Source organism: Hippichthys cyanospilos, chromosome 4, assembly GCF_059441005.1.
Source record: "Hippichthys cyanospilos isolate Australia breed blue-spotted pipefish chromosome 4, RoL_Hcya_1.0, whole genome shotgun sequence".
Taxonomy (NCBI): Eukaryota; Metazoa; Chordata; class Actinopteri; order Syngnathiformes; family Syngnathidae; genus Hippichthys; species Hippichthys cyanospilos.
Genome location: NC_142372.1, coordinates 3,771,062 through 3,785,246, shown reverse-complemented (window position 1 = coordinate 3,785,246; position 14,185 = coordinate 3,771,062). Strand labels below are relative to the sequence as shown.

The following is a 14,185-nucleotide window of genomic DNA, read 5'->3' as shown; positions in this document are numbered from 1 at the left end:
AACATTTTTGCGCCTGTGTTGGCATTTTCTTGTCAAACCAACGTCGCTGTATGAATATTCATCAAGTCGCCGGCGGATTTACTCATTTAGGTCAAAGTTGACTTTCTTTTCGCTCGACTCGAGAGGCCCACTTCGAAGATCGATCAACGCGATCAGAGTTCTCGGCTGGGTGTGTAGCGTGTAAGATAGTAAATGGTGATGACTGATGTTCGCATTGTGATAAGTGTGCCATTATCACCCAGTGGACCATCATCATTAGCCCCTGCCATTTACGCTGTAGTTAACACATGAGTATGGCCGGAGGGAAGACCGAGGAGGTGTTTCCGTCTGCGCTTGAAGCCTAAAGATCATCGTGAAAAAGTGCACTAAATTTAAAGAACGGCGAAACGTTGATTTGTTGTGTACGCACGCCTCACTTTTTCCCTGAGGAGGAAAAGGGGAAGCCCAGATTCGGATGACGAGGCTGGTCCGATCCGATTGGCCGGATCAGACCACCCCACCTAGGTTCAATCAGACCAAAGTGACTGGATCAGCATCCGGTTGGTTTTATTGGAACTAATTTGAGAAAAGACATAAACAATATAATTGGGGTTTCCAATACCGGGTGTCGGGATCAAGTCCTAGCCGACCTTATTTCGAGGTAACGGGACTTGCAAAGGTGGCCGATATTGGGAACTAAAAGATAGAATTTGTGTAAATATGTGTAAAAATATCTAAAAAAAAAAAAAAGAATAATGAAGCTTCATGAAGCTTCATAATTATTATTTATTTATTATTTATTATTATTATTTATTTATTTTAATTTATTTTTTGGAAGCACTTGATTCATGAAGCTTCATCATTATTTTTTATTATTATTTATTATAGTTATTATTATTTATTTATTATTTTATTATTTTTTTCAACTGCTTCATGACGCATCTGTGATATATTTTGGCTCCTGGTTAGGGTTGAAAGGTAAACGCTAGTGCAGTAGAAATTAATATATTTGCACACACAAATATACACACACACACACACACACACACACAGTATATATACATACAGTATACACACACGCACACACACAAAATGCTCTATAAACTGTGACAAGAATAAGGACAAGGATATTTTTTGGGGGGCAGGCAAATTCTATTCTTTTGGTCAGTCCCTACTTGTGGTGCCAAATTGTTCACATTGAAATGTCCAAGAGGTACAATGAAAATCATGGAACGCATACTGTGCTATTTCCCGAGTTTAATGAAAAAGGCTAGCTGGGAAGATTTTTCGTATTTAAAAAAAAAAAAATCATTCACAGTAACAAAAGCACCTTTTTGGCTACTTTGAAGAAAATAAGGTGGCACGAGTGCTTCTGGGGGGAAACGTGAGCCTTTTATCCCACGAGGCACGCAGAGCAGCAAGCCCTCCGGTTTAAGGATTAGCACAGCAATCCCCGCAGCCCCGAAAACGGATGGGAAATTGAACGGAAATAAGAAGGGATAAATAACCGTACGGGGAAGGAGGCGAGGGGCCCGGGCGATGCCAAGGACGGCGTTGGAACGCGTGCGGTCGCTGTGGTGCAGATGGCAGAGATGGATGCCACCCAAAAATGACTTTGAAGGCCGCTTTTGTGTGCGGGTGTGTGTTTTGTGTACAAACAACGCTCTGCTGTTCGGCGAGATGAACGGCGCCGCCTGTAATTTATTACGGGTCTCGGGGTGACCTTTTACCCGACTCCCGCCACCGCGGCTGAGGCGGACCTTTGCCAGAATTTCACAGTAGGGTGAGCGGCTCCAAACATTGCGCTGCCCTCACCCGCTCTGCCGCTTTTCGCGGCGTTTTCATTGACCTTAGACCAAAAGTACTGTTTGGACCTCACAATAGCCCCTTTTATCTGTCTGTGCACTCACACAAAGGTTTGCTTTGGCCCAGAATTTTTATTGTATTCCCAGAACTCTCCCCTCAAACATTTAAGTGAGGATTATGACTTTTACCTGAGAGTTTTTACCTCAACCCCAAGGTGTCAATATTCATACGGGTCCATAATGTAAACTTTGCCATCAAATAAATTCCATTTGGAAGTATTTAGCGATGAACGTGTGGTGCCGTGTTGAACCGCCACCTGTTTTGACGATCTTTAGTCATTTTTAGCCTCCTAGTGTATTTTTTTTTATCCTTTGTTTGATGTGTCTAGATCAGTAGCCCAAATTGGGTCGAAATTGACACCGAGGTGTGAATTGAGAATATCGTGATTTTAGGTGACAAAAAAAAGAATAATTCATCTGGTAAAATATTGTTATTGACCCAACGTGCCGCGGCATTGGTATCCGATATGAAAATGGGAAAGAGCCATCCATAAAAGTCAGAATTCTTTCTCATTTTAGCCATAAATCATAACATATAATTCTCAATAATAAATTCAGTCTTAGTATGACGTATGAATTTAAAGTCGGAATTCTGAATCCAACAACAAAAGCAGTGCACTTTGAATTCCCACCTCAAAGTGAGAATTCTGACAAGTGAGAATTTTGAGAATTCTTACTTTAGTAGGAATTCTGAGGATGAAGACAGAGGTGTGACTAAGATGAGAATTGTGAAAAGATTCAGAATATTGACACTCAAGTTGGAATTCCGAGTCATTTTAAAGTCAGAAATACGTTCTGAGAATAGTCGGAATTCTGGGAATAAAGAAAGAATTTAGTGGTCGGAAATTTGACTTTATTATTAGAATTATCACTTTACCCAGAACTCGAATTTAAAAGAGGGAATTCTGAGAGTAGACACGATTCTGACAATTTTTGGATTCAGAAATCTGAGAATTTCAATTCTAAGTCACTTCAAAGTCAGATTTCTGAGAAAAAGCTCTGAATTCTGACTAATGGGAATTTTGATTCTGACAAAGTCAGAATTCGAAGTCACTTTAAGTCAGACTTCTGACATTGAGAGCAAATTACTTGGGACATAAAACACCATTTGGCCAAATTTTAGTCGTGACTCCTTTGCGAAACGTCTTAAACCTTTATTTTCTTCATTTTCATATTTTCATATTTGTGGCGTCATTTGAAATACATCATAAGCAGCTATGACATACGCACACTTGCACATTAGCTTTCCTCTCCATCGCATAAATCAAAGCCCGCCTCCCAGATTTTTTTTTTCTGCGAATTGAGGCGGAGCATCTGTTGTTGTTCCCTGTCATCACGTTCTTGTTTTAAGCCCTCAGATGCAGGGTTCCCATGGAGAACCGGATTGATTCGCAGAATAACAAAGCCAGCCAATTACTTTGTAATGCCACTGAGTGAGCGCGATTCAGTCGGTCGGCCCGGCCGGTCCCGCGGGAGAGACGTGAGTAATGCCGCTCCCATCGCCGGACAATAAGGACAAATGAGGGTTATTACCCACTGCCCCGATCAATATGCCACATTCTTTTGCATCGGGTCTTTCTTCGCAACGCTGAGAGCGTTACCGGTAATGACTCCATTCGGCCAAATACCGAGGCGCCTCGCGAAGGACTCGTTACGAAAAGTTCAAGTTACGAAATGCTTCTTCGGAAAAATACTGTCTTGTTACCAAGGGAAATTTAGCGTACGGGATGTGAAAATTGTTGCTGCTGGAGCCAAACATGATAAAAGGTGCAGGACAAAATTTTTACCCATGATGCGCGTGGTTTGCCTTCGACCCTTGAGCGTCACCGGTAATGACTCCATTCGGCCAAATACCGAGGCGCCTCGCGAAGGACTCGTTACGAAAAGTTCAAGTTACGAAATGCTTCTTCGGAAAAATACTGTCTTGTTACCAAGGGAAATTTAGCGTACGGATTGTGAAAATTGTTGCTGCTGGAGCCAACCATTATAAAATTTTTTACCCATGATGCGCGTGGTTTCCCTTCGACCCTTGAATCCTTAGTCGCATGCTAGCGCGCATTGATAAAGCGCTAAGTATAACTTTTTCGTAGGTTTTTCGTTAAAATGTTCGGGCCTCTATGCACAGCACCGACATTGGCGGTCGGGACTCGTCAAAAAGAGTTTCGAGCCGATTCGGCATGTTGAATCGGGTCGGTGGCGTGGGATCAATCTTCTCTCTGAGTGGCTGTTTAGCTAGGAAATTAGCAAAAAAAAAACAAGCGGAGCGAAGTCTAAAACTTTAATCTGCGCCTTCATCATGTACAAATTTGGCTAGCTGGAAAGAAGCGCATGAGTCGTGAGCCAAAATGAAAGCCGTCTGTTTGTTTGGGTATAAATAAAGCTACTCACGCATCACTTTTCACAGTCGCCCAAACCTGAATGTAAATGAACATCATTTTTAATACTCGTAACATTCATGATTTTTTTTCGTGACTGTTCTTGGTGCACTTTTATAATTTATTAATACTGTCTTATTAATTCCAAGGGTTTATGAGCGTTTTTTTAGGGCTTGGAATAATTAGGCTAGTCACATGTAAAAGCGACCCGACCTACGAAAAATTCATGTTACGAAATGACGCCTGACACGACCTAATTTCACAAAAAGGTACCGCCGTCGGAGGTTTTGCTCACCTTACGAGGACGGCGGTACCTTTTTAGAGAGCGTTTCCGAGCTATCCTCCGCCTCGCGTCGTTATGCCTGACTGACCTTGGCGGGAAAAAGATTTAGCAGACAGTAAACGCAGACTCGGCATTTCATGCGGGGACATGATGTTTTCCCGAGTCGATCTGCAATCCCAGGGAATCCACACGAGCGCGCAAACACACTTTCATCCCCGTCGTAGAAGCTCGGCGGGCTGGCGCCGCCCTTGATTAGCTGGTTTCCAAACTGTGAGGATATGAATCTTGCCGCTTGCGTGTTTGATGCCGCTGCCTCCCGCCATCGCAAATCTCAGGCTTGCTGCTGCGAGGATCTGTTAGTGGCTCACTGTCCAGCAAGCCTGAGGCTAAACGGTACAGATAATCTCGGCTCATCTGCAGACATCGTAATTGCGCCTCAACCGGGTACCAACATGGGGGGGGTGGGGGCAAAAATCTTGGACAAGTCACTTGCAAAAGAAAATAGTAGTGATGGGAACGCGAAGCCTCATGAAGCACTTGTGAAAATATTTTACTACTCCAGGTGTGATGTAAATGTACAGTGGTCCCTCCTACTTTGCTACTTGCGTACTTTGCGTTTTTTTTCCAGGAAAAATAAAAAATATTTCAAAATAAAATCATTTAAAAAATGTGCAACAAAAATTGAAAAAAGCAAAAAAGTACATCATACAATACTGTATTAATCAAATAACGAAGTAATATTAGTTAATAACTATGTTAAGAATTCAAGCGTTAGAGTTTGTGACGTTTTTTATCTTATTTTGAAATGCATGCTTTTAATTTGCCGGGTCGCCTTGCATTTCCGTTTCCTGTTTTACGTTCTCTGTGCGTCATTCGGCTCGTTACGGTGACGTAGTAAGTTCATATTTATAGTTTATTATCATTTATGTTGATGACGCACGCTACTGCCTATGTTTAGTGAGCGATGAGTGTTTATTCTGTTTATGTGTTCGTTTGTGTAGAGGTTGCACTTTATAGTTAGTAGTTGTTGTTAGTTGTTGCTAACCCGCTAATGTCGGCTAAAAATACGGTAAATTCATAGATTAAGTGTTTATATGTTACTTTACAGACTTTAAGATTGTTGTTGATTCATTATTTAACAGATACTACGTGATACACCATACATGAGCCAAAATAAATGCGAAGTTCAACGTGATGACTTGCGTACTCTTTCACCGGAGTCTTGGTGCAGATAACCAGTCCTGAGAACAAATTCTCAACAAATTAAGTAATATTAGTTATTTAATGAATATACAATAATGTTAATAAGGATGATGTCATGTTAAATAATAGGAGAAAGGAAATAAAATGGGCAAAAAATACAAAATAAAAAGGATTGTTTATGGTTACTCGCGTACATAGAAATCTAGGAACTGAAACCCTACTTCGCGGGTTTCAGACTTCACGGGGGGTTGACAGCCCCCATTAACCGCGAAGTAGGGGAGATCACTGTATTTAATTTTAAAAAGAACGGAGGAACAAAAAAAATACTCAAAGTGCTTCACGAGGCTTTGAAAAAAAATATTTGTACATACGCATACACACTCCACAGCACTGAAGCACAGATTATGCACTCTCCATTCATATCATGTAAATGACGCCGCTCCATTTGCTCGTACTTTTTCACATTTGTACTAATGGGCTTATGATCATCTTATTATCCTCATCAGCTCTTGTTTATCCCGTCAGTGGGTCTCCTAGCATTTGGGGATCCTCGCTCAGTGCCTGAGGACACAGACACATTAACGCCGGTGTTGTCTTGCTGACAGTATCCCTAATTACAGCCTAAAACAACGACGTTTTTGTTCAAACACAATTTCTTAAACCTAATCAACGTCATCTGCCGAGACCATAATCTGCAGACAAACAACATCTATTTTAGGAGTCCGCCAAAAATGACGTACTGTACATTTTACGAGAAAGACTTTCGGGAAATTAGAATACGTGCTTAGACGTTTGCTTTGAATGCGACATACGATTCTATCGCTGCAGACTTAGCGGCCAATCGCAAAGCACATATTGTCGAGACCAGCGGTTCTCAGTATTTGAAGGAACTTCAAGGGGGTACTTGAGATTTTAAACATAACAAACGTGCAAAAATTCTTTAAAAATAATTTGAATTGTTTCGGGAAAAGTAAGCTCATGAAACAAATGTTATATTTAGTTGGTTATTCAATTTCATTATTGTAAAAAAGTCAGATTCTCCCCCATACTAGAACGATTCAACCCAACCTGTTGTTGTGTGCCACCGCTCGTTACCTGTCAAGTTAATGATTTATTTCTGTGAACACATCTCCAGTATGATCCCAAAAGTTGAACATTTTTCTGTGGACAAATATTTCTTCATAATTAAGTCTTTTTGAGAACAGTTACACTTTATGTTGGTTATTTTTTTCTGGAAATATATTTATATTATTACTCGTTACGTTATACCTTTTTGATAACAGATTTCTTCTACGATCCAAAAGAGGACACTTTAGGAAGATTTTTTGGTGGACTAATAAAAATGAAGTTTGAAAGCGTCTAAAGTCGACTAAATCAGGCAAGTTTTTATTGATTGATTGATTGATTGATTGATTTTAAAGGCCAAAAATGCTTTGCGCGGTATGAGGCTATTTTCCTTTGTAGTGCTAATGTGAACAGGGTCTGTGATCTGACTCCTTGTAAAAACAAATACATACAAGTGAACGTGACCTCAATTTGCCTTGAATCAAAATAAGTCCACGGATGCTATTTTAAAAAATAAATAAGCGGAGGTTTCACCCGAGAACCATTTTGCTGTGAGCCGTTTCTACACAAATGCCCCCACTGCGCTGCACACTGCCATCCATCAGCATATAAATCCATACGTGTGTCATATTTTCATTTGACTGCCTGTTTCAAAGAAGTCTTCCGCTGTTTACAAGCGCCATGGGTCGCTTTCATGACGCCGTTTGCTTTGTGTTGTCCCTCATTCGTCAGCAGCGCAAATTCCACCGTTTCCGGGAGTCTAAAACTGCCCTGCATGTGTTGGAAATATCGTGACCTTATTAGCATATTTGTTGCGAGCGTCTTTCCACTTCACATCTTCCAAAACGAGCTTTAATCTTGGACGGTGTTCCTTCGCACCGTGATTCTGCCCACTGTCCCCCCCCCCCCCCCCTTTTTTTTTTTTCCCCTCCCTGCTGCGGGTAACACGATTAGGACCTACTGTGAGACTAACACATCAAACCTAACAGGGCAATTTCTGTTTGTTCAGCTCACTTTCATTTAGCCTCCAGAGCAGCTGGACCTCACTGGCTTCAGACATCAAATGTACGATGTGCCCCCCTTAGCTAACAGGCTGTGGGGAAGCGCTTTATGATGCCCCGTGATCTCAAGTTAATCTTAGCTGACAACACAGCTGCTTTCAGCATTTCTTCTCTTCTTCGTCCTTTACTTTTGTGACCTTTGTGGCACTGTCTATGTTTCCCTGTTTCTTCACCTGTCTTACCGAATGCGCGGCTAAAGTCAAGTATTGTGTGTTTGTACTCTTTGGAAGGGGTGGCCGCACTTCATGTGATCTACTTATTAAATAAGTGCAATTAATCCACCTCATTTATTCATTTTTTTTAATTGAAATATTCTGTTTTTGTACAATACATTGTATAATGGTGAATCTCTCATAATTGATTGTGTGTGAGTCTGTGTGTGTATATGTACACACATATACATATATATACATATACATATACATATTATATACATATTATATATATATATATATATATATATATATATATATATATATATATATACACACACATACATACATACATACATACATATATACATATATATGTACATACATACATACACCGTATTTTCCGCACTATAAGGCGCACCTAAAAGCCTTAATTTTCAGAAAATGCTGATGGTGCGCCTTATAACCAGGTGCGCCTTATATATGGATCAATATTGAGATTGGGATTGGTAGATGGGGAATGAAGTGATAAAGTAAGATTTACCAGTTTCTTTTGTGTGTTTACAGTTGAACAAGGTTGCTCATATTGACATTGACTTATGATGCTATTGAGAGTTATTATTTGAGTTATTATTGTTATTACTTTGAGTATTACTATATTGTGATTGAAAAAGTTTTAAAATATGTCATTAATTGAGGGTGTGCCTTATAATCCGGTGCGCCTTATAATCTGGTGTGTGTGTGTGTGTGTGTGTATATATATATATATATATATATATATATATATATATATATATATATATTTCGAGTCAAACTAAAATTCTACGCAAAATTCCCTTTAAAATGATGTATAAAGTCCTATTTTTGTCAACAACTCAAAACATTTAGATTTTCTTCTCAAAAAAAAAAAACCTGCAACCAAGATGAATAAAAAAAAGCATAACTTGCAGGGCCAGCCCTCCCAAAAAAGTCCGAAAAACCCTAAAGTAAATAACGGTCGGACAGTTACGATTAGGATTAAACAAATTCGGAGGCGACAAACAAGTCCTGTCAACCGCGTTATGAAAAACGAGCGCGAGAAGATCCCAGCTAATCCACTTACAAGAGTAACATGAGCTGTCTCTGGGGAAATCCCTAAATATGGCGAACGCTCGGGCTCGCCGATTCGCATTGTTGATCCAACAATCGGCGTCCTCCCATCCTCGCTCCGACGCCGTGGGACAATCTGGGATATGGGAGCGGCGCTCGGGCTAAACCTCTTTAGCACGGAGATCAGGCGGAAGCAAACAGACCGCGAGGCTCCGGGCCCCCGCCGTGTTCCGTCCGGGGTGGCTCCCGACCAAAGACGACGGCAAGACGCAATGAGGGAACGCTTCCATCTGGCCACCGGCAAGCCCGAGCATCTTAATCAAACGCCACCATTAGCTTCTTCGCGAGTACCCCGAGCCCTCGGCGCCCGGGGGCCGGGTTCCGCTCGGCCAAGTCCCGCAAATCGGTCAACGGCGAGAACGCTGACACTTCTCGATAAAGCTTGCCTGGCTCGACCGGATGAATACAATATGCTCCCGTTTCAGGATTTGCTACTGTCTAACGCGTGCGATATTAAAGCGCCAAAAGCAGGTTAACCCGTTCAATCCCAAAGACGTGTTTTTACGTCAGTTTTCCAGAGTCCAGATCGTCAATCCCTGGGACGTATTTACACATATATATAGTTTGTCTCAAGGAGGTTCCAAATGTATTAGGTATTAAAGTATTTATAAAATACTTGAAGTAACCAAGGCTTGATATTAAAGCGATATTAAAGGCGATATTAAAGCGCCAAAAGCAGGTTAACCCGTTCAATCCCAAAGACGTGTTTTCACGTCAGTTTTCAAGGGTCCAGATCTTCAATCCCTGGGACGTATTTACACATATATAAAGTTTGTCTGAAGGAGGTTCCAAATGTATTAGGTGATAAAGTATTTAATTACTCTATGTAATTAAATACTAAATGGAATAAAATACTTGAAGTAACTAAGGCTCGATTTGCTACTGTCACGTTATCTAACGTGTGCTATATTAAAGCGGCAAAAGCAGGTTAACTCGTTCAATCCCAAGGACGTGTTTTTACGTCAGTTTTCAAGAGTCCAGATCTTCAATCCCTGGGACGTAATTACACATATATAAAGTTTGTCTGAAGGAGGTTCCAAATGTATTAGGTATTAAAGTATTTAATTACTCTGGGTAGTTAAATACTAAATGGAATAAAATACTTGAAGTAACCAAGGCTCTAAAATAGCTGGCGCTAAACGGATAAGTATTCGAGTAATCAAGTCCCATGCCGGCTTCAAGGACACGTCCACGGGCTGAAGGAGACAAGTCAAGCCATCTTTTCCTTTTCATAATGCGTCAAAGTCCGTCGGAAAAAAACAGCCAGGCTTTCAAGAACAAAGCGGCGACTAGGCAGCGCTTGACGAAAGCGCATTTTTGCGAGGTTCCCCACAAACGATCTAAATCGGATGCACGCTATATCAAATTAGAGGTACATAGAATCATTTTAAGCCTTGTAAATGGCAGATTACTTATTTCCCATTCGAATTCATGTTATTGAAACACAGATGTGTGGAAAAAATTGGTCTGTTTTGAGTATGAAGGAAAAAAACTCGACTTGTACGCTAAGAAATACGGGAGTAGTCGTTGCACATCTAATGTACATTAACACAAGATGAATAAATAAACAAACAAATAAATAAATAAAAAAACTCCCTACCTTCACAATAAGTGGAATCACCATGAATGGAGGCGTAGCCGCTCTTGCATTCACATTCGGCTTTAGTATCCCGGTTTTTACACATGGAGTTTTCCCCGCAGATGACGCCTTCAGCACAAAAGTCATAACCTTCAAAATAAAACAAATAAAAAAGACAATGTAAGGTGCAAAACACATAAGCCACAATTTAACTAAGAGTATTTTTAAAGATGACATTTCGTGTATTCCAAATGGCAGCCTGCTTCTTCTTCTTCTTCTTCTTCTTGCAGAGATATTGCAGTGCTACACGGTATGTCAAGATGAAGCACGGCCCATAATAAAATTAAACCAAATCAAATCAGATGTTTACAAACATTCAATTACAGCCTGACAAATTGCCCAACACAGACGCGCGGTCACGCAGGAGATTTAAAATTAAGGTACAAGTCACACTTTAGTTTGGTGACAACTTCAATTTGTTATCGCTTCCAAAATTCTCCTCATATTTCCGACAGCAATTTCAACATTGGAAGTAAAAATGTTGACCCGTATTTCTCCCTATTTTAATCCACTGCCATCAATTGCTGTTTTTCCTCGCAAGCCATCTTGCTTTTAAACTCATTCAATCCCAAAGGCTTTTTTTTTTTTTAATTTAAGTCCATACATTAGGCTAAATGTGCTGTACGTTTTTTTTTTTTTAACTAATTTAATCAATTTAATTATTTCCTAAGCATTTGGTTACTCTAAAATAATTCCATCAACAATAACCCGATGATGGCTTGAAAAAGGACTGACACAATATCTGTGTCAATTTGCCCCATCTTCCTGGGTTGTTTTCTACAAATTAAATAGTCTGGTACAAAATGACACATTTTTTGAGGCTGGTTTGCGCAAAACCACCCAGAAAGATGAGTGGAATTGATCAAAATATTAGGCCTGTCCTCTGTTTGTTTGTCTGCCTTGAGAGTATAAAGCAATAGATTACTTTACTACCCAATTACTTCAAGTAATTGATAACCACAGTACTTCAATTCATTTAGCACTTGGAAAAAATAAAATAAAATAAATAAATAAATAAATAAATTAAAAAAAAATATATATATATATATATATATATATATATATATATATATATATATATATCTGTGGGGGTGGGGGGGTATAAAAAAAAGTCTTTGGGCTTGAAAGAGTTAAATTTTCTTCTCTAAACAGCCGGTCTTTTCATTCCATAACATCTATTTACACTCACCACTACATAAACAGCGCATCTATGCGTGACGAGCCCTTCGGTTTGTTTACCCTGTGTATTTAACAAATCATTATTGGATTTTTCGCCAATACTAACTCCCCGCTGAAGCAAAGGTGTTTGGACAAATTGGCCTCGCAGACAGACCAATCTGCTGTGGTATCTGCCATGCGATCTCATCCAAAGAAAAAAACAAACAAACAAAAAAAAAACATTCATTCGGAGAACCAGAGATACCAAACATTGCAAGTGTGTGCATCGCTAAGTCTGTCTTGCAATTCTTGATAGTGCAGTATTTGTGCGCGTCGATCGATAAAAGTCATTTCTGGGACGGACAGAGACATGCAAAGAGACATACCTTGACAAACATTGCAGCATCTCCCATCTCTTAATACCTGCTCACTTATAGAACAGTTAAGCTCTGGACAGTTTTCTTTAACTCGCACCATCAGGCCATTCTGGAAGTACATGGCAGCAAAGCAAATTAAGTCCAGTGTAAAGTTCACATTGATGGACAAATGAAGCTTCATGAAGCACTTGTGACATCTTTTGACGTTTCTAGGTCCCCGACGCTTGAGATTTTTACTGTGGAGTCTTGAAAGTACTTGAGTCTGCCACCTCAAAATGTACACAAATTACATCCATTCCCGTAAGTTAATCATATAGCTGAATTACAGGTGACAAAATGTTAATTCGACGCAAATGAGTTATATGCTAACATTTACCTAAGGGAAATACCTGGCATAAACGAAAATGCTAACGAGCTAAATGCATACGAGGCAACACTAAATAACCTACTGAAGATAAAAACTAACATTAGCCAGCATGTGATCCACGGTCACAAGTCGTTGTCTCAACAAACAAACTAATTTTGGCCATATTATCATCAATGTCAACATCCTAACAAAAAAAGTACAACTTACGGACACTTGTGAGACAGAACAACATTCATGCCATGCCATCCTTCCTCACTAGAAAATGTAATATCAACAGCGGCCAGAGGCGGCGCCAAAAAACAAAGATCAAGGCAAAAAATCGTAAATAAAACAACTGTTGAAGGATAAACTAAATCAGTTCCAAAACATTATTATTTTGGGCTGAAATTAGGCTAAATGCTAAAAATATAGCATTTGTTCCCATAATCCGAAAAAGTATTGACATGCATAGCCTGTAGCATTATGGGAACAAATGCTATGATTTTAGCATTTAGCGTACAAGTACACTGGGATGTATTCGCAAATAGATGCTAACGCACTTGTGGGCTAAATGCTAAAAACATAGCACTTATTCCCATAATGCCATGAGGGAACAACCGTTGCGTTGAGCATTTATCTTACAAATGTGTTCGAACGTGTCTGCAGGTACATTCAAACGTATTTGAAAATGCGTCGAAACGTTTTTGAAAATACAGCTCCACGCTTCCGTGTTTTGTCCTTTAGTAGGATCTAAATCATTTTATTTTTGAGCCAAACAGATGCATGTTGTTCCTTAAATCTTTTGCGGTCTGTTTTCGTGAAAAATCTGTGAATAACATTCGCCTCTAACCTACGCTTAACATGAAGAATGCCTTTAATTATAATCCGCGCACTGATAAACCGACGGTTCGAATGAGGTCTTTGTATTTCCGCGTTCATTCTTTTTTTTTTTTTTAATTACCTGACTTTCTGATCATTAGCCAAACAAAGAGAAATAGATTGACTGAATTGAAAGTGAGATGGAACACAAAGACGTCCTGGCTTAACGAATTGCATGACAGGAAATCCAAGGCGACGAATTCAACTTGGGCCCGGTGAGCTAATTGCGCTTTCGGGAGCTAAACGGAGGAAGAGTTACCTTGCATTCCCTGCAGCTCCTGGATAGAACGCGCTGGCCCTCAGAAAACACCTGCCCCATGTAGCTGCATTTCGCTGCGGGGGGAGAAATACTCCATTAAGCTAGGCGCAAAATGAAATCCATTCATTAGCCATGACGTGATATCCCAGTACTTTACACGATCCGCATCAACATGTATGCGACTACACGCAAACTTGCTTTCAAGGCATACGCAGCGAGGCAATTCAGTCAGGGAAAGAACTTGTCCTTGGCTACCGAGCCCAAGCAGGGGGGGGAAATGTAACAGTGCATTAAGAATACAACAGAAGAGACGTTTCTACATATTCCTCTGGCGATGCAGCAGAAATAGAAAATGAAGCCGATCATGTAAAGTCCTGCTTTCCTCCTCCTCCCCC

General features: G+C 40.1%; 1 protein-coding gene across 1 annotated transcript in view; it reads right to left on the bottom strand.

Annotated features, from left to right (window-relative positions):
- Nucleotides 1–14,185, bottom strand: part of LOC148424320 (protein kinase C-binding protein NELL1-like) — a 155,759-nt gene that overhangs the window by 70,969 nt on the left and 70,605 nt on the right. Inside the window, exons 10-12 of the mRNA XM_088413686.1 lie at nt 13,791–13,864; nt 12,316–12,415; nt 10,733–10,861 (exon numbers count right to left, since the gene is read on the bottom strand). Of these exons, the coding sequence (XP_088269812.1) occupies nt 10,733–10,861; nt 12,316–12,415; nt 13,791–13,864 (303 nt within the window). The remainder of the gene's footprint in view (nt 1–10,732; nt 10,862–12,315; nt 12,416–13,790; nt 13,865–14,185) is intronic.